Here is a 15,509-nt window from a genome sequence, read left to right as displayed (position 1 = left end):
TTTCAGCTTTCTCTCTCCACCTGCAGTACTGCAATGCCCTTCTCTTAGGGGCATCTTCTAGTCGTTTATACAAAGCTACACTGAATGCATCCCCTACATCTTCCCCCACCATGTGTGGGAAGTGTGTGTTAACTGGGTGTTGCTGGCAGGTGCGTGGGATTTGAAAAGGGTTAGTTGGGGTCAGTCCCAGACTGGGTCCTTTCCCGGACTATGAGCACAGCTTTTGGGGAGGATCACGTCATAATCTTCAGTGCCAGAGCTCTTCATAGCTTTCTTCTTTGCTGGATGGATAATTTATGTGTTTTTTAGATTTTCTAAAAAAATTGGATCAAGGCAGATTTTTGACTTGAGAAAGTAAAAATTTATAAAATGTAGTTGGAGACATTTTTATCTTATACTGAGATCAGTAACTCTCAGTAACCTACTAGAGAAATATGGCTTGTCTGAGACATGATTTTAATTAATGACTAACAATCTTGTTTGGGTATAAATCAGTTTTGTTTAACATTGGTTTTATTGCTGCAGTCACATTTCAGAAAACTTAAAAAAATTCAGGGACGGGAGAAGATTATTAGGATTTTTCTGTAATCCAATGGCATTTTGTTTATTTCTTTCTAGATATTTTCATATGCATCCAAAGTACAATATGCCTTCAGGGTCATAGTTCTGGCAGAATTTGGTGGATTAAGCAAAACTTTTCTGTTTTCACGGAGTCAGCCTCCTGAGTGACCCACTGTCTGAGCTCTTGTTTGTTTCCTTCCGCCTTCCCCACAGCTCGTGAGTGTGTGAGCAGAAGTTGGAGACCTCATTTCTTTCTACAGGTTTGGCTTCAGTAGCAATATCCTAAGTGGAATTACTGTGCAAAAAGACATTTTTAGAGTTAGGCCTGGAGGAAATGGATCAAATGTTTGATACAATTCTGAGGGACAGTTGAGTTCCATTTCCTGAATGTAGGAAAAAACAAAAACAAAAATCCCAGAAAATACCAAACCTGACATTTGCATCCTAGCTCCTTGAATTTTAACTGGGCCCCATGGCCCAGACTGGTCCTTCCATGTTGGTAAACTCTGCCATTTGGCTGCTACACTTGGTGGAAAGAAAGTGTTCATGCCCAGTTTGGTTATTCTGAGAGCCCTTTTTTCCTTCCTTTTAGCCAAGACATGCTACCATCCCTTCTGTTTATTTTTTTTTCCATTCTCTTCCACTTTGCAGAGTACTCGGGTGGAGTTTGACTTGCCAGAATATTCTGTCCGTCGAAGATACCAGGATTTTGACTGGCTGAGGAGCAAGCTGGAGGAGTCACAGCCTACTCATCTCATTCCCGTAGGTAGTAAGTTGTGACAGCTTGTTACCTACTCATCCTGTCACCTTTCCCCTGGGTATTGGTCAGCCTTGCCCCTTCAATCACAGGTGCAGTCCACCTCGATTCACCTGTCATATGCAGGTAAAACATTTTGGGTAGTATATTTCACCTTTTGGGTTTTGGCTTCTGATTTACGGTGCCAGTTTCTGTGGGGTAGAGTTTCACTTTCATGGTGACAGTTCTCACTTGCTGCTGCTTTAAAGGTTGAAGTTGGGAGTGTGAGCCTCACTGAAACTCTTTTTCCTTCTTGGTACAAATCACTTTTGAGGTTTGAATGGCTGCCACTGGGTAAAGAAAGATGCTTCACGTAGTGGCTGGCTTTCTTTGGATGTGAGCAACTCAGGGACTGGAATCCAGCATACCATTCATGCAGCCACAGTTTTCTATTTAAAGAACAAACAAGAAAAACACCTGTCTCTACCTACTGAGGCAGCATAACCTGTACCTACCACGTACATCTGCATTTTTTTTTAACAGAACCAGAGTGAATGAAATTTCAAAGACTAATAAGATACGTATTAATTATTTTTCTGATGACTTTTTTTTTTCCTTCTTGAGGACTGGGGTTTGAAGTCAGGGCCTCACACTTGCAAGGCAGGCTCTCTACTACTTGAGCCAACCTCCACCCCTGCACCCCAAGCCCTCTGATGCCTTTTTTTTTTTAACGTAGTAATAATAACTGTTTAGACTCCAATTGTTTTGAGGGGTCTATGGAGCTTTAGGGAAGTGAAAGACAGACTGCTCTATCATGCAGCAAAAATCTTGTTTGATAAAGTCTTAGCACTTCTGTTTTCCTGTTGCCATTACATCTTCCAACCTTCTTTTTTTCCTCCATGGTTGGAAGAGGCTGTGTGTGTTGTGAACATACACATTGTTTTTCAAGGCAAAAGGAGTCATATTGCTGGCATAGGGGTAGAAACGATAGGACTCCTGAGGACTCTGCTCTTCCCAGAGTGGCTTGTCTTTGCTCACCATGTGTTCTTCTGCTCCCCAAGCCTGAGCTTTTCCTTTTCTACTTTCTAATCACTAAAACCATGCCTGCAAAGGAAAAGATCATTTTTAAGCCGTTGGAACTATCCCTTAAAATATAATCTTAATTTGACAAAATTGGCAGCTAGTGAATAACTTTTTAAAACAAACTTTTTATTTCAGAACAGTTTTACAATCACAGTGGCTAATACCAAGGCACCCAGCAGGCTGAGATTGGAAGGATCTTGGTTCGAGACCGGACTAGGCAAGAAGTTAGCAAGACTCCCATCTCAACAAATAAGGCAGGATGGTAATTCATGGATGTAATCCCAGCTCTACAGGGGGTGTAGGTAGAAGGATCATGGTCCAAGGCTGGCCTAGGCAAAAATGCAAGACCCTATTTGAAAAATAACAAGCAAAAAGGGTGGGGTCGTGGCTCAAGTGGTAGAGCACCTGCCTAGCAAGTGCAAAGACCTGAGTCCTTCAAACTGTCCCAGTACTGTCCAAAAAAAAAAAAAGAATGATAGAATTATTGCAAAGATAACAAAGAGAATTCTCATAATATATTCCACACTCAGTTTTGTTCCTTGTTAACATTGGTCACAATTAATGAACCAATCATCATTGTCATCATTTTTAAATAAACCTTTTTTGCTAAAAGTACTTTTTTCAGAGTTCTGTTGCTTTTCTGTTCTGGGACCCAGGACACCACATTATTTTTTGTAATGGGGTCTCTTTTTGGTTGTAACAGTGTCTCAGGCTCCCTTGTCCTTTGATGACCTTGACAGTTTTGAGGAGCACTGGTGAGGTATTTTGGAGATTGTCCCTCAGTTGACATTTGTCTGGGGTTTTTTCTCGTGATTAGGCTAGACTGAAGTAAGTGTTTTGGAGAGGAAAGCCACAGAGGTAGATGTCATTCTCATATGATCACTGTTAACCTGGATCACCTGACTGGAGGTGGTGCTCATCCCCCTCCCCCCAGATGTCTGTCTGTCAACTCTGTCTCTCGCTGCCTTCCACCCTGAGCTCTGCAAGGAAGGTGCCCGCAGGATGCTCTCCCTTCTGACAGCCAGTGGTTTGAGGTTTGAGGCTTGAGGATCAAAGGCTAGAGAGTGACACCTGCTGGTGGAACACGGTGGCACGCGTCCACAGACTGAAGTCTGTGCCCCGCTAGATGGAGCCTCTTTAAGGGTGGTTTATTAGGGTTTGGGTAGACTTGGTGAGTAGGAAGGAATGTGAGAATCAGATGGAGACAAATTTCTTCATTAGTCCTTGATAGATATCTGAAGTGAAGAGAGGGTCAATTTAGGAGAGTAACCCTGATTTCAAAGTGAAAGTCAAACTAGAAATGAGCCTCTTTACAAGTCATTTCACAGCAACTTTGCTAGGCTATCCAGCTAGGTTTTGAATTTCATGTTTTCACTAGGCCTGGTGGGTGACCTTGGAAAGGATCAGAGGGTAGGGTGAAGAATTTGAAGATGGACAAGGATCTCTGCCATGGGGAACTTAGTGTCGGATGGCGAGCCAGTAAATGTTCTGCATAATTGTTAAATTTCTTAGATTGCCTTTCTTTTTCTTTTTTTGAATAGGGTCTTATTGCTTAGGTTGGCCAGAACTTGCTGTGCAGTACAAGCTGGCCTCAAACTGTGATCCTTCTGATCTCTGCCTCCTGAGCACCTAGGATTATAGGTGTGAGCCACTGCACCCACCTCCTTACTCCTCTTTTATTGTCAGATAATATTCTGTTGTATGAATAGGCCATTTTTTGTCTATTCACTCACTCTCTTGATAGACGTTTTAGTATTGCTTTTTGGGTGGAATTATGAGTAAGACTACTATGGATATTCATGTGTTTTCATATTTCTTGGGTGTAATTCTATTGTAATCTTTTGAGGAACTGCCAGACTTTTCCAAAGGGGGGGACTGGAGGCGTGGCTTAAGTAGTAGAATACCTGCCTAGCATGAGCAAGGTCCTCAAAGCCAAACCAAAAAAAAAAAGAAAAGAAAACACACACACACACACACACACACACACACACACAAAACACTGCTGTTTTCCAAAGTGGCGACATCAGTTCCCATTCCCACATGCTATGTATGGGAGCTCCAGTTTCTCCATGTCCTTATCAACGGTGATAATTAACGGTCTTTTTAATTACAGTCATCCTCATGGATGTGAAGTGGTGTCTCACTGAGGATTTCATTTGCATTTCCCTGATGGCTAATGATTAGCTCTTTGCACATTTGTTTGTCTTCTTAGAGAAATATCTATTAGTTTTTTTGCTCATTTAAAAGTTGAATTTTCTTTTTATTTGCTGTCATTTTGGGGGAAGAACTCTAGAATCTTATCTGAATGAGTTGGGAAATTTGGGGGAGTGGCAGCAGATTCCTGTTCCTGGGAGTTTCTTTTCTTTTCGTTTTTTTTTTTTTTTTCCATCTTAAGTCAACAGTGGTGAAAAATGTGTTTTCTAATTCTGCAGTTTATGTTAGGAGTGTGGAGATAAAATCCCCACTTCATTGAAGCCGTATGAGATTGTAGGTGAACAGGCAGTCAGACTGTGACTCTGGGGAGACACCCAGCTTCTGTGATTTGCTTTTCTTCATGAGCCCTCACAGACCTGCCTTGTTCTCTGTCTTTGGGGCTCTGCTGGAGAAACCCAACCGCCTCCTTCCTAGATGGATCTTTATTTTGCCTGGGTAGAATCATAAGATGGATAAGATTGTTTATGTTGATTGATTGATGTTTCTTTCAATCCGATCTTTTCTACTTTGTCTTAACAAATCTGTCTTGTGAAAAAGTTTCCCTCTTTTTTTTTTTTTTTTTTGGTGGTGCTTGGGTATTGAACCTAGGGCCTCACACCTGCTAGGTATATACTGTACCACTGAGTTGTACCCACAAGTGCCTAACAGTACCTGTGTTTAGTCAGACTTTTTCATCATGTGACAAATACTTGAGGGAAACTATGTAAAAGGAGGAAGGATTTATTTTGGTTCATAGTTTCAGAGCTTTCAGTCCATGGTTGGTTGGATCCATTGCTTTGGGCCTGAGGTGGGGCAGAGAGTCATGGCAGCTGGAGCCTGTGGCACAGAGTACTCACTTCTTGGTGGCCAGGAAGCATAGCTAGGAAAGGACCAGCACCAGGTATAATATTCAGTGACCTTCCTCCAGCTGGGTCCCATCTCTTAAAGTTTCCACCACCTTCTAACAGTGCCACCAGCTGGGGACAACGTGAACCTGTGAGAGACATGTTACGCCACGACTGTAGCCTTTTATGTCTTGTAGTGCTATGACAGTTTTTAAAAAATTTTTTATTGCTTTTGTTCCTTTGCAATTTGCAAAGTGGAAACAAGCATGTGTGTTTAAAATGCCATCTTGGAAGTGTCTGGAGTTTGAGTTAGCCATCTCCTAAAGGCGGTTCACTGTGTTTTCCTAATTATGTAACATTTGGAGCCACCAGAGTCTTTATGGAACGGTTTTCCTCTCAGTGTTTCTTTTTAGGCTTTATCAAGGTACAATTGTTTTTAAAACCCCCCTGTACAATTCCATGACCGTCTGGACATCCATGATCTCATTAGCACAGTCATAACAATAAACATATCTGTCACCTCCATAAGTTCCGTGTGTGTGTGTGTGTGTGTGTGTGTGTGTGTGTGTGTGTGTGTGTGGTGGGGGCGGGGTGGGGCTAAGAGCTAGAACTTGTTCATCTTGTCTAACGATATGATATCACTTGACAACTCCCTGTGTCCCCCTCCCCATCGCCTGGCAGCCACCATTCTTTCCTTTTCTTCTGTGTTCACTCAGTGGCCTTAACACTGCATCATTTACTGGAGCACTCCTAGTTACACAGCACAGAGAACTTGTGATTAAATGGGCAAGCATAGGTATGGAAGATGGTATCAACACATCTATTAAACCCCTCAGTGTTTAATTTCTCTTGGAAATTTAATGTTTGCTTTACCTTTATGAAGGAGTTTTGCAGGAAGGATGTGTTTGAATTTGCTATGCAGCTGGTTTTCTTCTAGGAAGTGGTAAACTCTCACAGGAATTAATGAGAAGAAATTTACAATGCAATAATTGCTTTTCTTAATATGAAATAATCCATAAAATCTTCAATTTCATTTTCTAGTCTCTCCCTCATTTTTTGTACTGTTAAACATATAGTCCTTTAGCCCAGTAGATAAGTTAATAAGTAATGAAACTTGGTTGAACTTTCAAATGCCTTGAATTAAACCAGGCTTGGAAGTATTCTTTATGGGGACAAGGCTTTTGATCTTGATACTCCTTTATTTATTTGGCAGTTATCTTTGTTTAGGAAAGTATTTTCTATTAAATTGATGAGGATAGGAGAGGATGGGTCATGTTGTCAGTGGGTGTGCACTGAATGTTTGGTGGATTACATCTAAGAGGCAATCCAAGCATGGACAAGAGGAAGGTGACATTTCATACCTGAGCAGTCAAAGGCTGTCCCAATTTCCTACCCAAAAAGGTACCTTTTCAGCTACAATCTACAGGCCATAAGCCTTTATTTCACAAATTTCAGAATAGTGTTGTAAGCAAATATGGAACATAAGATAACGTGAAGGTACTTTTCCAAAGTATCAACTGCTATGAAATTTTTAGTGGATTACTGTAATTGCAGGTTCCAACATATGTCTGTATGTATATTTAGAGCTTTTTCCATTAGGAAAATAACAAATGTACTAAAGAAGAGAGGTTTGGTACAATGACCCCCCCCATCCTAGGTCATAATATTTTTTTAAGGTAGCTTAGACAACAGAAATGAAATGTCTTCAAGCTCCAGAGCTCAAAAGTCCAAAATGGACATGTGGGTCGGGGCTGCATTCCTTCTGAGGTATCAAGCAGAAAATGTGTACTAGCTCTGAGGGGCTACCTGCAGTCAAAGCCGGCATCGTAGTGTCTTCTCATCTTTCTGGTGTCTGCTCCCACCAGGTGCTTACTTTGTTTTTTGTTTTTTTTTTTAATACATTGAAATGAAATTTATATAACTTAAAATTTGTCATTTTAAAGCATCAGTTGAGTAGCTTTTAGTACATCTTTAGTGTTGCACAGTTGTCAGCACTGTTTAATCCAGAACACTTTCATCACCTCCAGAAGACAGCCCATGCCCACCAGCAGTCAGTCACTGCCTCCTTTTCCAGCCAAGCTCTTGTGAGAAATGCTGCTGTCAACATTTGTTGTTCAAGATTTTGTGCAACACTTGTTTTCAGTTATCTTGGCTATACACCAGGAAATGGAATTGCTGGATCATGTAGTAATTCTGGGCAATTTTTTGAGGATATACCCAACTGTTTTCCATGATGGCTGTACCATTCTTCTGTTCCTACCAGCCATGTGTAAGGATCCAATTTCTTATTTATTTGCCAACACTTATTTTCTATTTTTAAAATAACCATCCTAGCAGGTATAAAGTAGCATCCTAGATGATTCTAAGAACATTTTGGCCCCGAAGACATTTGGATGTTCTCCGCTGGAGTCCACACCCCGCTTTGCTGTCTGTTCTGAGTCTCAGCATTCTTAGGCATCTGACGTGCTCTTGTTGCTGTGTTGAGCTCTTTAGGCTCTGCACGCACTTGACTTCACCAGCAGTTCAGACTCCTATGCGTAAACAACACAGAGCATAATGCAGGTGAGGCTGAGGAGAGCAGGTGTTCCCAGTAAGGAAACTTGAAGTGGGAGAAAGAGATTCCCAAAGCCATATACCTTTGGGAACAATAGCATTGGTTCCAGAAGGAAATTCTCCTTGCAGGAGGATTCACCCTAGGGCTCCTTTAAATAGGAAGCCCCCAGTTCATCCAGACGTTAAGTTCAAGGTAGAATATCTGAATAGTGGACAGCTGTCTAAGGCCATTGTCCTGTTAAATGAGGCACACCTCCACCATTTATTTGCTTGTTAGCCTTCCTCCTAAGTCCTATTCAGCAGAAGTGAGTAAGGGTTTGCCTGACAGATTCCCTGACATATGACAGAAAAATAGCCACTGGATTTGATAATTACGAAGTCATTGGTGATCATCTGAAAGAGCAGTGTCTGGGTCAGGTGGGGGCCGGACAGAACACTCATACCCTATTAAGATAACCTCTCTGGTGCTTTTGCTGGGCTGAACATGGGGCTAGATGGCCTGCACAACTGACTGCATGCTGTATTTCTGGTGTTCTACCCACCTCTCGAGTAGCTGGGATTATAGATATGAGCCTCCATGTCTGTCTGGGATTGAGTGTTTGCCTTCTTTCCTTAGACTATTTTTCTTACTTTGCTATAACTTTCCTATTGTATAGTTTGTGTATCAAACAATGTGAAGATAATTATATATGACTTGATATTTCAGGGACTATGTTTTAGGGTTTTTAGTTTTATTTTTTAGAGACAGCCCAGCCTGTTCTGGAACTCACAGTCCTCCTGCCTCCACTTTCTGTGTGCTGGGATTACAGGTGTGCACGACCATGCCTGGCCACTGTAGTGTTTTATTTTTGCATTATAAAATTTTCAGGATAGTTGCTTTGTATTGCCAACTACATAAAGTTCTGACCGGTTAAGAAATACTGTTCCTGAACAGATGGGTAATAGAAATTATTTCTTAGCCTGGTGGTTTTCCTTGCACCATCTTCTCAATGACTCTGATTTTTTCCTTCCTGTTTTCATAGCCGCTTCCTGAGAAGTTTGTGGTGAAAGGGGTTGTGGATCGTTTTTCAGAAGAGTTTGTGGAGACCAGAAGAAAAGCTCTGGATAAATTTCTAAAAAGAATTACTGATCACCCTGTGCTCTCTTTCAATGAACACTTTAATGTTTTCCTTACTGCTAAGGTAAGGACAGAACTTTGTATATTCCTTCCCCAAATGATCGTTCATGGGTTTCTCTCTTAAAAGCTACATTGATCCCTCTCCAGCCTCCTGCACAAATGGTCCTCGGTTACAGGTATCAGAAAATTTTTGATGCCTGTCGCACTGGCATGGTTTTTGTGTTAGGATTCAGGAGGAAACCAAACCTCCCCCGCTGGTATAGCAGTGGCAGTTAAAATATTTTCTCGTGCCAGAAGCAGAGATAAGTGTTTCCTTAAATGCTTCTTGGCAGTATTACTGAGTTAGCCACAAAAGGGAAAGAATATTTGTTGGAAGTTTAGCAAGGATGTTCTTCATAGTCTCATTGCAGACAGGAAACTGAAGTTCAGAAAGTTTGTGCTTACACAGTGAAATTGGGTCTTTGTGGTGCCTAAGATCACACCTCTCCTCCGTATCTCACTGCCTGACCATTCCTGTTGGGTATGTGTTTTCCAAGCATTTGCCAGAGAAATATTTGGGTCCTACACAATTGTCAGAACCTGTGTATTCAAGCTCAGGTGTTCATTAGCTTGTCTCTGCACTGACTCTGTTGGCAGAACTGGCCAATGGAAAACCTGAGGTGCCTCACTCACTGCCTGCAGAATGGGTCACTGCTGAGACTCTGAGCTTCCTTCCAGCCCCATGTGTTTGGTTTCAGATGTCATATTCCTGATTCCAGCCATTCATATGTTGGCGAGAGTATTGACGTCCAGGTACTGTCCAGTTTTCTGTTTGCTGTCCAGTTTAAAATTGCAGAACGGAGAAATATTTACAGATCACATCAGCTGATATTTTAAGGGGCTTTTGTTCTCCACTCGGTGGAAACCACCTGGCAGAGTCCTTCAGTTTTGCTTTGTTTTTTAACCTCAGCTAGCATTTTTCTTCACCTCCCCACACCAAGCCTTCTTCAGGTTGAACACTTCTTAATAAGTATTTCCTGGTGAATGGATTTTAAAGTATAGTTCTTTGAACTTGTATTCAAAGTCAAGTTCATCTTTTCTCTAAAAGTGCAACTCACTTTCTCACCCAAGTTGCAGGTCCATTGTCCAGAAGGTCTTCAGACACCATCTTTATTGAGAGAAAGCGGAAGAGGAGGGGCTGGATGCTTAGTCATTAGGGATCTGTACGAAGAATAAATGGGAAGTGTGCATGGGAGAGAGAGGGAGAGAGAGAGATTTGTTGACCAAGCAGTATGAAAATGATTTAATGATTTAAAAAATGTGTAAGGTCCTCCAAAATCCAACTTTACATAAGTGAGTGTAGGACAGGTGCCTTTAATCATAATGCATGCCAGCAGCCCAAGTTCAGTATTACTTGTTGAGCTAAACATACTGAATGGCCCTTTTTTTCTTTTTAAAAATTTTTAAATTGAGGCTGGGCACCGATGACCCATGCCTATAATCCTAGCTGCTTGGGAGGCTAAGATCTGGAGAATGGTGGTTCAAGGCCAATGTGGGCAAATAGTTCACAAGACCCCTTTTCCAAAATAACCAGAGCAGAATGAGTAGAGGTGTGGCTTATGAGGTAGCATGCCTGCTTTCCAAGTGTAAAGCCAAGTTCAAATCCCAGTTCCACCAGAAAACAAATTAAATTCTGGCAAAATACACGTAAGTTAAAATTTACCATTATTACTACTTCTTAGTGTACAGATCAGTAGAGATCAGTCAGAGGTTTTAAAAGTTATGTTAGAAGCAGTGTTGTATTTGAAGGATGGAGTGCTCAGGTGCATGGACTTGGCTAGAGGGACTGTTGACAGGGCCTGGACAGGGAACATGGATGTGTGTGTCTGGGGATCATGGTGTCAGTGGTGAGGGGCATCACTGTATATGTGACCAGGTCATTCTAACTCAGCTGCTTGTTTCCCCAGTCTTCCATTTCCAATGAGAGGCTGTCTTTAGGAGTGGGTTTACTCAGTCCTAGCTGTGCGAGTGATCGAGTCCCTTGAGTTTGTTCATATGTCACTCTTAGGACCTCAACGCCTACAAGAAGCAGGGGATGGCATTGCTGACCAGAGTGGGAGAGTCAGTCAAGCATGTCACAGGAGGCTACAAGCTGAGGAGTCGGCCTCTTGAGTTTGCAGTCATTGGTGAATACTTAGACACCTTTGCACTCAAACTGGGAACCATCGATCGAATAGCCCAAAGGATCATCAAAGAAGAAATAGGTGAGCTCTTTGTTAAGACCCTGATCGTGCCCAGGGACTGCAGTGGCAGGAATGACATTCATATGTGCTGAGCAGAATCAAACCATGCAAATGCTGCAGTGATAAAACCAGGCCACATTTATAAAACAGATAAAAACCAGAGGAGGAGCTCATTGTGACTGGAGTATAGCTTTGCACCCATCTCTTGTCTTGCATCTCAGCCTTGTGTTTGCTTTTTCCCCTGCTTCTGAGTCTCCAGAGCTTTCCCCTTTATTTTTCTTAACTGTAGCTTTAAAAGTGGAGGTGTGAGCACAACTGCCCTTCATCCCTAGGAATGATAATTGTAAAAACAAACTTAGGTACCCTTTCTGGCAGGAGCATGGTGATCTGTGTTTGCCACAGTTGTAGCCCAGTGAGCCTTCAAACTCAAAATGTACTCATACTTCCTGCCCTGCTTCATTTCACACCCACTCCTCAGCTGGCCAGTGCCAGCTTGTGTCTACCCTTCCTTCCTGCTGGTTGCCACCCTGCCTTTCCATGCCTCTCATGGTCACCCAATTTGCCATGTCCTAGAATGCTGGGGGTTTTTGTCTTCTTACACATGTGTAGTCCAGATTGACTTGAACAGTGTAAATGATCGTGCTGACATGTTAAATGCATAGCAATAGATGCTTCAAATGGTGTCATTCACTGACAACTCAACAATGGCATCAGTATTCTGTTGTAACTATAAGAATCCTGGTGACAAAGGAAGGGCCAGATTTTCTTTGGAGGGAAGAAGAGCCAACATTCTTTTCTTCTTCCCTGTACTCCTTACCCTTCATCCACTGATGGTACCATGCGAGTCCTGCAGAGACAGCTTTTGGTCCCTCCACACCTAAGGATGACATGGAAAATTTTAGTGGAACCAAGGATGACCACTGAGTGAGAGAGGGAGTCTGCTTACATAGGACCACATCTCTCTCAGCAAAACCTTTCCTATAATTCCATTGTTTTCCCCATTGTGACTGATTTCTTTTCCTTTAAAAATACCACTAACCCTATGTGATAGTCTGTTCCCATTACCCATTAAAGCACTGCTTCACTCTATGGGTAGGGGAGTGGTTATTTCTGAAGATGTTTGCAAGATGTAGCTCTTAACATTTTTCCCATTATCCAGAGGCCTGGATGTTTTGATGTTACCTGTAAAAAATGTTGTTAGAAACAGTGGTGTGCTTAAAGGAAAGAATACTCAGGTGAGGAGCTGGCCAAGGCGTTTTAATGTAGAGAGCTTTTGGCTATGTTGACTCCAGAGTCGTTCATACCAGGGAGCACTCCCAGCCAGATACTAACTGGCTTCTCTTCCCCCTTCAGAGTACCTCGTAGAGCTGAGAGAATACGGGCCTGTGTACTCCACATGGAGTGCCTTAGAAGGTGAGCTGGCTGAGCCCCTGGAAGGTGTGTCAGCTTGCATCGGGAACTGCTCCACAGCCTTGGAAGAGCTGACAGATGATATGACAGAAGACTTTCTACCCGTGCTCAGGGAATATATTTTATACTCCGACTCCATGAAGGTAAGCTGGCTTACTTCTTTGCAATAGTCATTATCAAAAAGTAATGGACTATTGTTTGCTCCCACGTGGTAGACACTTCCTTCTTCCTAGGTGGGCAGATGACATGTGACGTGAACTGACATCATGGTCCTATTAATAGACTACATGGTAAACCCAGTATGTGCACTAGATGATAAAAGGCTGTTTAGGAGACATTCTTATTAGTATACTCAGAGTTCAAGAAGACACAATATCCACTAAACAAGGGCAGGATGTGTGGATTATTTGTTAGCCAGCGAGAGCTCTGGGAAGTTACAGCGTGACTGCTGAAATCAAATTGAATGGTAAAGTTGATAGGTGAGGGTATGGAAATCTTAGAAAATAAGACAAAAAAATTGGAAAAAAAAGGCAAACGTGCAAAAATACAGAAGTGTGAAAGAAAGGTAAGAGTCTGAGGGGATTAATCCTGAAGGGTCTGCAGAGCTCCTGATTGAAAGTGCAGGGATAACCAAGGGAAGGAAATTATGAAAGAAATAATTCATGAAATTCTCCCAAAGCTGAAGACACGAGTCGTCAGATTAAATGGATATGCTGATTGCTTAGGAATAAGGAATGAAAAGAGAACCAGCCTAAAGCATATCACTGTGAAATTTTAAATCGAAAGTGGTATGATTTTGAAAGCTTTTAAAGAAAGGGAGAAGGTATAAAAGGTATGAGAGTCAGAATGGCTTTGGTCTTACTAGCAGCAATGAATAAAATAGAAGAAGAATGAGAACCAAATATTTCTACCTCCAACTCTATATGCAGCATGACAATAAAATGCTTTAATTCCCACACCAGAAACTTCCCCAGCCTGCACAGAGACTGGTTGAGAATATAGCTTTAGGGGACTACCATGATGGTGACACCAGTGAGAGAAAAAGGATTCATCTTCCTGACAACAGAAGATAACTTGGGACTTAGTGTTGAATATCCCCACCTCCAAATAGCCCCTTACTTCTGAAGGAGCCCTCTGAATTGCTTGGCTTTGGGGCAGGTCTGGGGCCTCCCCTCAGAAATGACCTAGTAGGGAATGATCCATATCTAGTGAGAAACCTGTCAGTCAACAATGGGTTGTAAAAATGGGAAGCCAGAAAAATCGTAGACCTATGAAAATATTCTATAGCTTAAGAAAAGGAGTGAAAAATGAATCAAGTAGTTATAAAAATTTTTTAAAACTTTATTATGAAAAATTTCATACCCCAAAGCAAAGAGATAGTATAACAAAGTCCCACATAGCCAGCTTTCTTGTTCCGTCTTGTTCTATCAGGTATGGATCTGTTAAGGCTCTTGATCCAAAGGGTGGACCATGGGGAGGGAAGCCTGTTCCTGGTTTTGAATCATGGTGTCATGTCTACCCTATAAAGCTGCTAATAAAATACTTTGAAAGTCAAGCTTGTGTCTGGATCTCACCGTGTCAGGAAAGCACAGGAATTTCCTTATCTGTGGGGTAAGCATGGTGGTGATGACAGGACAAAGCTCGGATGTGAGATCTTAAGCCTGAGCAGCCTGGTTGTGAATTATCGGAACTGAGCCCGAAAACCAAAACTTGTGGCTCCACATTTGCAGCTCATTTTCCTTTTTCCATTCCTTCTATTGCCTCTTCTAAAAATTGAGATTTTGAGATACTGCCTTTTAAATTCTGTGGCTGAAACAAGTAGAGAAAGGCATCCTGGCTTTCTTAAAATGGACCTAAATATTTCATTTTCCTTGATATTTTACTTAAGTTAATAGTGTTTGTTTTGTGAAGAGTTACATTTTTACAATCCCTGGACTTGTTTCTTGTATGGCCAAAATTCTCCCTAAGCTCACTCAGACTAAAGTGCCAATGCATGCACAGTTTTAGGATATTCTCGTGTCCTAATTTCTTTATTGTTGTATGTGGCAAGCACGTTAGTACTTAATGTACACTTGTGCTGAAGCAGGATTGTCCACTTAGCAAGGATTTATCTGTCATCTTTATTAAAACATCATTACATTGTGAGACATAAGCTTGTGTGAGTGATTGAAGTTATATATCAAAGCATTTGTTTGATCTCTTTCCTCATCCCATGTGTGAGGCATGTGTACTCAGTTCACAGAGCCAGAAAAAAATTGCAATCTGGTCAGTCAGGCTGGGAGAGGGATTGTCTGCAATGTTGTCCAGGGAAGGAAGGGCCTGGCAAAGAGGAAGAGTTGATTGTCAGTCTCTGGAACCTGAGCACTGCCCCATGGCAAACTGAGCTGCACCCTGGTAGAAAAAAAAAGAGGCCACCTGCTTCCCTCTTGGCACAAGGAAGACATTTCTGCAGTGTGCTCTGGGCCAGACACAAGTGACTTGATAGCAAGGCCAGGACTGCACGAAGGGTTGTTAGGGTACATGTAGCCCGGATTAGACATGGACACAGTGATGGATGTCTTTAGTGGCTCTCTACCTTTGAATATTGCTGCTCCGTAAGATTTTTAAAAATTATTTTTCGTTGTCATACATTAATAGTACAAGGGGTTTTATTGTGATAATGTCATAGATGTGTACAGTGTACTTTGGATAAGTTTATCCCCCTTTTTTTTTTGAGATGGTTTCACTGTGTAGCCCAGGATGGCCTCAATCTTGAGATTCTCTTGCCTCAGCCTCCTGAATGCTGGGAT

General features: G+C 41.9%; 1 protein-coding gene across 3 annotated transcripts in view; it reads left to right on the top strand.

Annotated features, from left to right (window-relative positions):
* The window catches only part of Snx30 (sorting nexin family member 30), a 98,347-nt gene that overhangs the window by 54,045 nt on the left and 28,793 nt on the right, over window positions 1-15,509 (top strand). For all 3 annotated transcript variants that reach the window (XM_020170841.2, XM_074051246.1, XM_074051245.1), the window contains 4 exons: window positions 1,213-1,323; window positions 8,994-9,152; window positions 11,136-11,331; window positions 12,664-12,863. In XM_020170841.2, the coding sequence (XP_020026430.1) occupies window positions 1,213-1,323; window positions 8,994-9,152; window positions 11,136-11,331; window positions 12,664-12,863 (666 nt within the window). The remainder of the gene's footprint in view (window positions 1-1,212; window positions 1,324-8,993; window positions 9,153-11,135; window positions 11,332-12,663; window positions 12,864-15,509) is intronic.

Source organism: Castor canadensis, chromosome 13 (assembly GCF_047511655.1).
Source record: "Castor canadensis chromosome 13, mCasCan1.hap1v2, whole genome shotgun sequence".
NCBI lineage: Eukaryota > Metazoa > Chordata > Mammalia > Rodentia > Castoridae > Castor > Castor canadensis.
The sequence above is the reverse complement of the archived record's forward strand: the minus strand, read 5'-3'. Positions and strand labels throughout refer to the sequence as shown.